General features: G+C 43.4%; 2 protein-coding genes across 8 annotated transcripts; one reads left to right on the forward strand and one right to left on the reverse strand.

Annotated features, from left to right (window-relative positions):
* Positions 1 to 135: 135 nt before the first annotated feature.
* On the forward strand, positions 136 to 7,337 carry si:cabz01074944.1 (T-cell surface antigen CD2). Of its 4 annotated transcripts, none has more exons than XM_035607531.2 (10): positions 136 to 760; positions 1,014 to 1,234; positions 1,339 to 1,451; positions 1,831 to 1,978; positions 3,976 to 4,284; positions 5,834 to 6,112; positions 6,237 to 6,338; positions 6,435 to 6,496; positions 6,620 to 6,688; positions 6,865 to 7,337. In XM_035607531.2, the coding sequence occupies exons 2-10, from the start codon at positions 1,177 to 1,179 to the stop codon at positions 6,928 to 6,930; spliced, it is 1,206 nt and encodes a 401-aa protein (XP_035463424.2). In that variant the 5' UTR covers positions 136 to 760; positions 1,014 to 1,176; the 3' UTR covers positions 6,931 to 7,337. The 4 variants fall into 4 exon arrangements, with proteins under 4 accessions (XP_035463424.2, XP_035463433.2, XP_035463443.2 ...); XM_035607540.2 differs by having other exon boundaries at positions 137 to 760; positions 6,240 to 6,338; XM_035607550.2 differs by having other exon boundaries at positions 138 to 760; positions 1,836 to 1,978.
* Positions 7,338 to 7,683: 346 nt separating this feature from the next.
* Positions 7,684 to 12,405, reverse strand: si:cabz01074946.1. 4 transcript variants are annotated; one of them, XM_035608480.2, is made up of 8 exons: positions 11,914 to 12,394; positions 11,599 to 11,690; positions 10,452 to 10,661; positions 10,271 to 10,378; positions 9,526 to 9,795; positions 8,543 to 8,632; positions 8,291 to 8,329; positions 7,684 to 8,139 (listed from the first exon to the last, which is right to left on the reverse strand). In XM_035608480.2, the coding sequence occupies exons 2-7, from the start codon at positions 11,633 to 11,635 to the stop codon at positions 8,298 to 8,300; spliced, it is 747 nt and encodes a 248-aa protein (XP_035464373.1). In that variant the 5' UTR covers positions 11,636 to 11,690; positions 11,914 to 12,394; the 3' UTR covers positions 7,684 to 8,139; positions 8,291 to 8,297. The 4 variants fall into 4 exon arrangements, with proteins under 4 accessions (XP_035464373.1, XP_047192250.1, XP_035464356.1 ...); XM_047336294.1 differs by lacking the exons at positions 7,684 to 8,139; positions 8,291 to 8,329 and adding an exon at positions 8,380 to 8,435 and having other exon boundaries at positions 11,914 to 12,398; XM_035608463.2 differs by lacking the exons at positions 7,684 to 8,139; positions 8,291 to 8,329 and adding an exon at positions 8,380 to 8,435 and having other exon boundaries at positions 11,841 to 12,398.
* Positions 12,406 to 12,552: the final 147 nt, after the last annotated feature.

The following is a 12,552-nucleotide window of genomic DNA, read 5'->3' on the forward strand; positions in this document are numbered from 1 at the left end:
AAAATTAAATGTCAACCTCATGGAAAAAAAAATTATTTATGCTTTTAGGGTGAGGTCGAATTGTCCTTCCTATCTACTATTAGATACTATACTATATTAGATGTAAATGATTAATATGTAACAGTAACTTACATGAAGACGTCTCTTCTGGGTCATATTCATACTCTTCTACTTCGGAATGAAGCATTCACGTCCGTGCGAGGCGGGTCACGTATAATGTCGCTGCCGCAATGAATTGTGGGTCGTCTGTATCTCCTTACTCTCACATAGGAAGCTCCAGTGTACCCTTTGCTGAAGGAGCTCCTTTCCTGTGCATTTTAGAGAATCCGAACAGCTCTCCTCATGGCTGCCGATCAAATACAATTTGACAATTTGACCTCGCCCTTATTACCATTCCGGTTGCGTCTCTATTCATTTTTGTCAGCTCCTTCATCCCTCGTTGTGTCCCGTTTGGTTTCGACATATCTCCCCTTCCGGTTCCCCTGTCTCCAGTTCCGCCGCATGTTTGGTGCGCGTTGTGTCGGGTGTTTCCTGTTTTATTTTGAAGTCTGTCGTCCACTTCCCTTCCACCCGCAACCGTGTGGTTGTCCGCCGCTTTACTCTGTCCGGTGTTTCCCGCCTCCTGTGATTGCCCGCACCTGTTCCTAATGTGTGTCACCTGCGTCCAGTTCCCTGGGAGTGTGTCACTTCCTCTCTGCTCCGCTCCTCGTCTCCTGCTCGCGTCGAGCTCCACGTCTGGATTTCTTCGCCTTCCAGGACTGTAAGTCTGTTTTTGCACTTTCCCTTCTGTGATTCCTGTTCGTTTTTCTTTTCTTCGGTCGTGTGTGTTGTCTATGCTCCTTCCCCGTGTTGGATTATCGGGCTCATCTGCGCCTAAATGTGACCACGTGGTTTCTGCACATTACTGGTATCAGATATTACATTCTGCACCATTTTTGCCCTGTTAATATGTCACGTATTTTTTATTCATTTTTCCTTGTCTGATTTTTTGCATGTATTGTATATTTTGTTAGGCGTGTCACGTGATACCTGCTGCTGTACCCTCCCAGCTTGGGACCAATAAAGTTATGCATCTAAAGTGTCTCTGCCTCTGGGTCGTTCTTCGTCATGAACGGGACAAACGTCAAGTTGTGTTTGCTGCTATAGGCCGCACACGCGAAGTGTGAGTTTTGCTTCATGCAAGCGACTCTTGGCCTCATCGGACAAGAAGGCTTCTCTCTCATGGGGTGCCGAGGTTAGTTCCCCTCCACCACCACCGGGTTAGTTTAGTTTCTCTCTGGGGGTCATTCCTCCTGCTCAGGAAAGGGAATTCCTCACCGTTGAATCTTTCATTCCCAGCTCGTCCAGCGGTACTTGGTCAGACCCCGCCGGTTGTGTTGGCCGGTGTGAGCGGCCCCTCGCCTGCAGGAACATGTGATGGCAGGTGGCAGCCAAGTTCTTCCTGCTCACAGGTTAACTATATGAAATGATGAATATATGATGAATCTCCACACAACTCGGATGGAGCTGTTTTAGCTCAAGTCCTTTTTGACCTATTAGGCCAAAAATATTACTTTTTTTGACCTAATAGATTTGTAAACAAATGTGATGATAATATGGTATAACGTAGTGCAGAACAGATGAATGATTATGTGAAATGTCTGACTGGTTATTTTATTCAACTGTAATGTCGTTTGAGGGGCCTCCTTTTCTTTCTTTTTTCTTTTACTTTGCAGTAAATGCGGCCAGGCCACATCGTCTGCTTCTTGACTGACGGAAACCTCAACCAATCTTCACACACTTTTTGTCTAATATTTTTTTTCCTTTTTTTTCTGCTGACTTGTTGCACAGCTCAGTAGTTTGATCGACCAGAAGAGGAAGCAGACGTTGTTCCTCTCCCCCACAGAGATGGTTGGTGGTCGCCTCTGTTGCCTGAGCCGCTCTCTACAACACAGTGGGCTCCTTCTTCACACGCTGCTGCACTGGGTTTACCTCCATGGTATGTACACCCCTGATCATAAGATTATGGATTTCTTTTTACTGTTATGAGTAATGTTGTTCGGGGGCAGGTTTGCGCTGATGCACAGAAAAGTTAGTGGATTTGTGTGAAGGTCAACTTACAAATGTCTTGCATGAAAGTAGTTTAGTTTTTTTTTTGTCTTGTGCGTTTTGTAAAAGGAAATATGACTGTAGTTAGATGGCAACAATGAAAAAGACAGCTGTGGCTTCAAAGATATGGTCGTGATATACTGATTTGAACTGGCACAAACAAATGGTTTTGGATCTTAATGAATAGGCTAGACTATTTAATTTTTTTGTTTTTAATTGCAGATATTCCAATTGGTGGGGGGGGCACAATGTTTCTGAAAATTCTCTGCTGCATTTTCTTGGAAATTAACTTGACTCATCCTTTCTGTTGCTCTTGTGTCCACATCCTTGCAGGAGGATTGGATCTATTTTTACCCCATAGTCCTGTTACTTGTTCATGCTATTCCGAAAAAGCAGCTAGTCATACAGTGTATATACTAACTGCTTAGATGAGGAACATGTGGGGTGTGGACCTCTGCAGAAAAAATATTTGCAGAAGTTGTGTTCAGTGTTAAAATCTTGCTACCTATAAACCATGTGAGTATTTAGTTTACACTGTTGTGATTGTCAAGGCTTGTAAAAACAAACACACAATGTGATGGCAGAAACTGGTAAACCGTTCATTTCCTGAGTAACCATAGCAGCAGCAGCACTGACCGAAAATGATGAAAAAAAAGCGACTCTTCCTGTTACCCTTTGTCACATCTTGGTTCTTTTCAAAAAAGGGGGTTGTGGTAAACTGGTCAGTTTTAATCAAATGTGAACAGTGTCGGCTGCTACAACACAAACAGCCACAACAGAAACTACCTCATAACCGGTACAGAGGGATTTTATTTCCAAATGTAATATTCCGTTGGCAAACTCAACGTGAAACCTTTTTCTTCTGGGACTTTTGTTCTCAGGGTTGTTTTTTCCCAAAAAATGAGAATAGGCTAATGCTTCACAATTGAACCTGTGCAACATTATGTTTAAGGGTTGGTGATGTTCAAAACAGCACAAATAATGTATAAAGTCAAAGAATAGGATGGTTCCAGACTGTATCCAGAAGCTGTTTCAGATCAGAGAGAGCAAGTATGAACTAAGGGGAATGTGCATGTCTACTAAGATGAACATTATAACAAACGCAAGAGTAAACATGAGGAGAAAATGTGTAACACGCTACAAATATTAAAATACTAATACTAAAAAAGATGCTCAACAAATATAAAAGTGAGGCATGTATGGCAATGTGTATATGAATGGGAATGTATTTTGTTTTGCTTCTATTTTTTTTCTTCTGCAAGTAATAAGTGTTAATATGTAATAAATTACACACTATAGCTTTAAGACGACACTTTGTTTTCTTGTTATGTATGTGACGTGTATCTGTGATCGAAGTAAACTTAACTTAACATGTCACCAAAATACATTAGTTTTTTTAATCCGTTTAATAATGGGACTGTACAGTTAAGTGTGGCACTGGCAGCTGATTGGTTGAGCGTGTTTGTGTATGTAAACCTTTTGCCAGACTCTCAGCTAAATAGCAATAAAATATAATTTGTCCGTACTGTCCCCAACAACTGTTAGTGACATTAAAACGTGACTCATAGGAGTGTTTTTTTTTAGATCCTCCCCTTTACTATTTGATTAAGTCAAGTTACTGAAATTAACTCAGAGGTGAGGAAACAACTGACTGTTGACAGGAAACAGGCCACAAACAAATGGAGAAGGAAAACATTCCTGTCACATTGTTTTCAACGCCTACTGCTACCAGGATCATTTTGTGCCTTTACGTCATAATGAATGTATGAATATTATGTGTCAGTATGGAGTGTTTTACATCATTCTTCTTTTTTTTTCTCTCTTTGAAAAGAGCATCAGCCCTTTCGAACAGATTGCACTCAATCTGTCGGTGCCTTTGTGTTTCAGATGCGGAGGCTTCCGACTGTCAACTTATCTTCCATAAGCAAGTTGGAGACACGGTGGAGTTTCCCTCATGCTCGCCACCTGAAGGGGTCGACTTCCCAACTTGGAACTATAATAAAGATACACTAGTAGCAGAAAATACTATGACTGTATATCCAAAATCTATGTTTCAGGACAGAGTAGAACTAAACCCCAAAAACTTCAGTTTAACAGTGAGAAATCTGACTCGTCAAGATTCTGGTGTTTTCAGTTTTCTCTCAGAAGTGAACGGGCAACAAAGGCATACGGTCACCATCACTCTGCAAGTTCACGGTGAGATACTTTTCTTTTTCTTTTTCCGTGGCCCATTATTTACAGGCTCTAGGACAATGTCGATGAATGTTGGTAAAAAATGTTTGCTGAATTGATGGGACACAGCCGCACCTCCAAAAACATACCATGAACTGCTTCCAGACATGAACTGATGGAGTTTGCTGTTCACATACAACAAAAGAAAGCAGCAGGCGACGGTCCCGGTCAGACGCGTTCACAACAGCAACATTTCCAGAAACATTTGGGGGCGTGTGGACAGATCGGCAGGACGCGATGATCTTTGGCTGTGGAAAGCAGAGTTTTTATTTACACTTATCAATGCGCCCACTCACTCGCTGTGAGCTTTGCAGAGGTTTCCTGCAGTATTTTCACATGGACTCACTCGGACTCTTGCCGGAAATTATACTGGGATGCTGGCAGGAAAAGTTCCTGACTTAAGTGCATGTCTGAAAGCAGCTTATGACATTTTATAGCTTTTACCAAATCATCAAGTGCCAGTGTGTTTTCATTGTTCATCTACACTGACTGTAGATGTACAAACAACAACAACAAAACTAATATTCCGGCAGCTGGGGCGCCAAAAAACACTGTAAATTAACGGAATAGTTATTTTCCATAGATATTTACACCCATAAAACAATGAAATTATAAGTATGGTAAAACACTGCTATAATAAAAATAATCAGACCTAAAATTGCAGAAGTGCTGTTATTAGATGAGAATTATTATATAATTTTGAAAAATCTTGGCTATTTAACCAATATTTAATGTATAAAACGGTATACTGCCCATGAATCCATTGATTTACTTAAAAAAAAGGCTAAATACTGTTGATCCAGTGTATAATTACAACAATATACTGTTCATTTTAGATTGTCTTACTATAGATTGCAGAAACGTTCAAAATATTTACTGCCATCATGCACAAATCCAAAAATAAAAATCCTTTTTTTTTCATGCCTGCGTCTCAAGAGGCTTTAAAGACTCGGTCGCTCTGCCATAACCGAATGTTTGTCCATCTCCCTCAGCTACTGTCGATAAAAGGTCAGACAACTGTGCACTGCACATATTCAGTACAACACACCAGCCGCAGATCTGCCGCTCACAATAGGGAACAGACGAGGGCTGTGGATTTCACGAGGAAGTGAACAAAAGCAGCGGCTGTAGTTTGTCTAGTCAGCTTCACTGTCCAGGTCTGGGAAGTGAAGGCTTGCTTCTCCATTCGACTAGGGACAGCAATGACGTCATGTATACATGTGTGTATATATATGTGTGCTGTATACAGTGTATTATTTATTATAGTTTGATTTGTTATTAAAGGGAATTGTATTGGGACAGGATTAGTAATTACTTTTAAAGTAGGTTTTGGTGATATTGACCTGAGGTGTATTTGTTATGCCCATCCTTTTTCTTGCATTAGGCCTTAACTGGGAATTGAACCCCAAACCTTCTGTACCAAAGTCAGAGGTGTAACCCACTACCAGCTGCTATAAAATAGTCTGTCTTGGTTTAAGCAGAATTGTTGCCAAGTCGTATCTTCTCCCTTCAGAGCCCATAACCGTGCCCGTCCTGACCGCCAAAACCACCTGGAATGCCTCGACCGCGTCCTGCACAGTGTGGCTGGAGTGCATTTCACGCTCCGACAGCAACGTCACCTACAAATGGGCCGTGGGGAACCAGACCCTGAGTGGCCGCAGGCTGACGTACAGCATCTGGCCACTGGACGGAGGAACCAGATTCACCTGCAACATTTCCGACTCTGTCCGTGAGGAGTCTGCATCAAAAACGGTGAAGTGCATGAACGCAACATCCGACGCCGCGGAAACAGGTATGAGCAGAGGAGCGGCTGTGAGTTCACTGATGAGGACTTTTAATCATGTTCTGAATGAATTGCAGTTGGTTAAATCGTAGGGAAAAGTTGGGGAAACGTGTTGACGTGCAAATTACATCAGCAGAAAACCTCATCTTGTTCGTGGGTGTGGCAGCAGGAGGTGCGTTGATGGTTGTCATCGCGGCAGTTATCGGTGTATGTAACTGCAAACACAGACAAGCTGGTAAGAAACTCTTTAAACACTTCATAATGAGTTGGATTTCTATTGACAGTTTCTCTCGTGATATTTTGTTTTGCCTCATTTGTCCATCAAATTCAGGCGGCGACTCAAACGACCTCACCGTGTACGCCGATATCGCCGACGTCGCGATCGTCAAAGACGTGAGTACAGTATCGGTGCTTCGACCGTGCGCACATTGCTCTGCGTGAATTGTCGCCCTTTGCTTCGATGCATTTTTTACTCACTTTGGTCTGATTCATTGTGATGCACGGTAAAACCTCCAGAGGACGTCAGCTCTGATGAACTCCTCAGTGTACGACACTATTGACAACAGAGTCGCACCTCCACCTGGGGTAAGAGCAGGGTTCCTCCTAACGACACTGAATGGGTTATGATCTGTTCACAAAACATTCTGCAAATACTGTGAGCATCACATTAGAATACATTTCTGTCTGAAATGACATATTTAGTGTGAATTCTTATTAATATGAGCCTCACGTCTGATCTCCTCTTTCCGTCGCACATCCAGCCTCTCACTGTGTATGACGAGATCCAGCTGAGTCGTATGAGAAAGGCCACGGAGTCGCCCTCCTAAGGCGTTTCGGGGATCGCAGCGTAAATGTGAACTTCTGCCTCACAAAGGTGCAACGTTGTCTGAAGGCCACAAACCGAGGCGGAGACTCCAGCAGCCGACATTTTCCGTTTTTTGTGCCCTGAGAGGAGATTTCACCTTGTTTGATTGAATTTTATTTTTTTCCATCTTGCATTCATCAGTGTCAGTGTTGTAAATACAGAGAATATATTGTGTAAAACGTGTGCATTTTGTCAGTCTTTGTAATCCCTCACAAAGTTGGCCATATTAAACTACATTTGCTTTCATTTTCTGCAATAATTTTTAAATCGTGTCATTGTTTTGTATCAAACAGTAACTAGTTTATTGCTTTACAAAGAGTCTTTACAGCCAGAATCTCAGTACCTGCACAATAAACTCTTTACACAGTTGAATGAATTTTTGGCATGATTAGCACACCATACATTTGTCAATGACATCCCTGAGGCTACTTGGCGTCCACATAGTTGGTTCAGTAGCTTCGTGGACGGGCTGAAACTGATGTTGCTCGGGCCTAATATTAAAATACAATAACTACATTTAACACATTCCAGTTCAATTTGGAATCCGGACTTCCAGCTGCTTCGTAGCATGATTTTGATTTGCAGTGTTCACGTCTGAAAGTGTTCACGTCTGAAAGTGTTCACGTCGCTTCACCACCGGTGCCTTAGTATATCACGTCATCTTCCCCAGCCCCCCCCCCCCCCCCCCAGAATAATTTCACACAGCATCATAATCTCAAACGTACACCACTGCACCAAGAGGAAACGGGAGGTTTGGTTTTATTAATTGCCCCCCAATCTGAAAAAACAATATAAACCAAGAATCTAACGAGGCCTGTAAAAGAGGTGAACAAAATATGACAATAAATAAGGTCTTAACTGAACAAACATACAAGGGAACATTTACACTCGTTTGGCCAAACCACATAACACAAGAAGACAAGATGGGGGCTTACTCAACGAGGGAAAAAACAAGCAATCCTTTGGTTTGATAAGGAAATTTGACTCTATATTCTATAACTCCAAATTGGACTGCTATAATTTTGTTACACCATTTATCCACCATTGCATTTGTTTTATTGCATTCTCATGTTTGAGTTACCATTCCTTATCCTACACACGTAGTGTTGTCACCGTCAGTGTGGAAGTTTTCTGTGGTGTCGTCAATCTTGAAGCTTGGATGTCAGGCTAACTGCAGGAAGGAGAGGGAAACTTGGTCATTTCCTAAAGTGAAGGCGTTGTGTTATCACTTACTCCTAGAAATCTAAAAAAAGAGTTAAAAACAACAAGGAAGAAAAGTTGTTTCATATAGCTTCTGTGAACAGAGACGGATGGAAACCAACCTTCAGATTATGTTGGAACTGCACATGGACACAGTTTGTCTGGGGGGAGAAAACAAGTTTGTGTAGCTGAACACTTACTAATAGTGTTAAATATTTTCTGTGAATTACATGCCTCGGAGGTATTTCGATAACGCTCTGATGTTTTCTGTCATTAAAACATAACACAGTCGTTACAAATCTGAGCCACAAGCAGACAGTTTTGTTTTTTTTTCTTCATGTAACGTGTAATGAGAAGAGTTGTTTTCCTCTCACCTCTGCAGATGTAAAACACAACAGTTGCCAAGCCCAGGGCCACTCCCAAGAGAAACCAAAGAACATATCTGCACCTGCGTCCGTCTGCAACTATACAGAAGAGAGAACAACACTGTTGATATGAAAAGTTGACAGAATGACAAGTAATCTGTTGAATCTGTTGAACCGCAGCTTCTCTAAAGTTGAGGTAGGGAAACACAAATCCCCGTCTGGACTTCATATGGTTTTAGTCTGCAACGGCTTGGTCTGTCATGTTATTGTCACGACAGCAAATTGTTTTGTATAACATATTGCATCATGGTGCTGGAACCGATGCAATAAAGGACTTAACATGGCTTTATAGTCTGAGTTTGAGCACCTTTTTTTGGGGAAGTGTCTGCGTGTCACTATTTGATTTTTAGACCTTCACGAGTTCAGATCTTTTTGTGCTCGCGTGTTACACATCCCTAACAATGTGTTTGATCTGGCATAGATACAATGTAAAAAATTTAATTGTAAAGAATTTGATGTTCAGCTTTTGGCCGCTTTGGTCTTCCATAAAGTAAGATATCCTTGTTTAATCCCCATGCGGGAGACCCACATATTACAGCAGCCCACAGGCAGAATGAAATGGAATAAGAATAATATGAGTGGTAGTGCAATACACATATCAAGTGACAGATGTTGCAAGTCTGAGTAAAGAGCCAAGTACAAAATACCATGACAAACGTAATACCATTACTAATACTACAAGCGATAATGATATAATCCTGAAACAATAACAATGACAGTAATTGTAAGATACTGATCTTTAACACAGTCCAGTGCAGGAGAAGTGGGGGGATAGTGACACTCAGTGGGAGTTGGTTGCACGTATGTTGTGTGTGACCAGCCTCTGCCGTATATTCAAATTATACCTTGGTATGTCCTAGGTTGCCATGTTTTATGGCTACATGTTTTGTACCCCATAATTCAGAACGACATCATGGACATTGTGGCCTTACCATCACACCGTGGAGCGACGGCGCTCGAGGCCTTCTCCGTGGCCTTGCTGGAGGTGCAGGTGAACTTGACGCGGTTCCCTGTGCTGTTGACAAACGTGACGAGAACGCGCGGGTTTGTCTTCGCGTTCCTCGCGTCGAAGGCGGTGAGAGGTTCAACCTGCCAGGACAGGTCAACACTGTCATCTGTGGAAGAACAGCTCAGCACCATCAAGCAGCCCCCTTCCTCGGGCACGTTGAAAAGTGTCCTTATGGTCGGTTTCTGGAGGTGTTCTGCACGGGAATGAATGGTATTTATGAATTAATACATGGTTTTATGTCCTTGCCAAAATTTCACTGCGGACCAGTTCAGTAGCGAAATATTTGCAAAACGTGTTTGCCTGTCGTGGCCATTAGTCCGGGACCTCTCGGTTCATTTTCGATTTCCGAGAGGCGTTACCAACGGACGCAGAGCAAAATGCCTCCGGATGCAATTGGACGGATTGGAACAGACTGGAGCAGAGAGGAGACGCCCGTGGTGATGATTCCACAATGTCTGGGAACCAGTGTTGCCGTCTTTGCGGCAGAGATACGACGATACCATGTGTCAAATGCTCGTTCGTTTGGACAACGTTTAAAGGGAATCAATCGCATAGTCGCCGAGATCTTTGAGTCGAGACCGACTCCACGGACCGAGTGACTGACACACATTGACTTCCGTAGGGCCATGCTGCCAGCAGCAGGGATCTCCAATGCTAGCCACACTTACGTCTAACCGTGAGCCTGGTCTTTCCTGATTTGTGTGTACTTGTTTGGCTGAGGTCCACTCTGTACTCCCTGGCATCTTCTCTGTTCAAATTACGGATCGTCAAGTCCCCTGGAGGGAGAGGAAGAAGTCAGTGAAAAGGACACTCGACTCACTCGAGCTCAGATAACCTGTTTTCTCTCACCCGTGATGCTGTTAAGACCGAGTCGTCCTTTATACCGAGCGATGCGCTCGATGTTCTTCTTTCCATTGCGATAGGTGGCAATCCAGGTGGTGTTGGAAAATGTTGACCACTCAATTTTGGAGAGATTCCATGATGGATCTGCTCCCGAGGGCAAGACAATGGTGTCCCCAAGGTACCCGATGACTTCCGCAAGGGGCTGAGCTCGTGCCACTGAAAACAAATATTTTGATTACAAAAATCAGCATCACCATATATGCAGTCTCCGAGATTTTGTGTGGTCATAAGAGGAGAAAGCCATTTTCCTTAAAGAGAGATGTGACAGGGGCATATAAATATTATAGTGTTTTCCCCCCCAGCTACGTGGACAGCAACTAACTAAACAACTTAATACCGTATTTCAAATTTGACGTAAGCCACAATTGATTTGCGACATGTAAATTTGCACCATCAACCAAACGCTTTGAATCTCCCACTTTGTTTCTGTGCACGACCGCCCGACTGGAGGCGGCGTTCCCACTCGAGAACCTCGGCCTTTTCCAGATTACTCCAACGCGATGAATTGGAGACGCCGGTCATGAAACCCTGAGGTCAGGGGGCCGAAGCTCGTTCGAATGGCCGCGCGGGGCACGTCGGCGTTCGTTTCAGGCTCTCACCATCTCCACTCAGCAGTGGAGATGGTGAGAGCATGGAGGTATTGCAGCCGAAGCCCATAGGTGGTGCGAGACAAGACCATGATTTAACGCTCAAGACGCCGAGGGTGGAAGTTAATTTATGCGCTGCACTGGGTGTGAGCGGGCTTCGGGGCACGGCAGTTTCTGTCTCTGGTATGCACACTTCCTGTTACTGTTTTACCGTTGTAGGACAAATGTTACAGTTCCCTTCCAGCCGGTACTACACATTTAAATAAAACGTCAGTGACATAGAAAAACCGAGTGATAAATAAAAGCTGGGTAGACGTATATTTGTAAGTCTCTTCATCTTTTGGTCTAAACCACACGAGTTCTGTGACTGGGTCGGTTCTGAATTGCAGTTTGAAACCTTTGACCAGTTTGGCCCTTCCTTTGGCAGTTTGGCCCTTCCTTTGGCAGTTTGGCCCATGAGCTGCTCCTGCGTTGTTACTTTTCAGAAAATGGCAAACAGAACTTACCTTGGAGGAGTAGGGTGAGGACGACTCCTAGTCTCATCGTCACTTAGGCACAATGGTAAAAGGGGAAGACGGAGCGATGACACGCGGAACTTCTGGGGGGGGGTTTCAATGTCGCCAGATACGTCACAAAGCACCAGACCAGCATTTCGATATGTTTGACATTACTGCGCTTGAACGACTACACTTGTGATAAGTAGAATAAATAATCATGCACTTTTGTTTACTTTTTTTTTTATACAGACCTAGACTAGTTAGACTTCCACGTGTTCACGTCATAGTTGAAAATGAGCAGCAATGTTTGGCTTCCTGGGTTACCTGTGGGTTACTGCATGTAACTGTCGCTCTGCGAGTACTGGCTCCCGGCGGCAGGTTTGGCGTCGTCGTGGTGACTTCATGTGTTGTCGGTGGCTCTGGCTCGGTGCCTTTGAAGGTCGTCAGCCCATTGCTTTGAAGCGAACGTTTCTTGATTATGCTTTTCACGGCCTCACTTCTGTATTAAATGAGTTTGTTTCGCACGTTTATTGGCGCCTGCAAACACAAAAGGTCGTTTTTGCACAAACTCCCCACAGATCAGTGTCATTGGTCGCGCATGACTCGACAAACCGATTAGATTAATACTGAGAGGCTTCACATTGCCTACTCCCACACTTAACTCTCATTTCCTGTCTTTGTGACAAACAAAAAAAACAGAACTCGTGACTGTGATCATTGATGGAATATCCTTTACAGAGTCCTGAACAGCAAACAACAATGAGACGAGTGTTGAGAGCCTGGTTTCGTGACAACAGGGGCCCCTGTCGACCCCCCAAGTACATGACACGCGTACTGTCATCATTTCTTCAGTAACCAGCTCCTCAACAGAAAATCAATCTGCCACTATTTTGATGCCGAATATATGACAGTGACCGCATAGATCCTTGAACATGATTGTCTGGAAGAAAAAAAGAGAAGAGG

This window comes from Scophthalmus maximus, chromosome 12, assembly GCF_022379125.1.
Source record: "Scophthalmus maximus strain ysfricsl-2021 chromosome 12, ASM2237912v1, whole genome shotgun sequence".
Lineage (NCBI taxonomy): Eukaryota > Metazoa > Chordata > Actinopteri > Pleuronectiformes > Scophthalmidae > Scophthalmus > Scophthalmus maximus.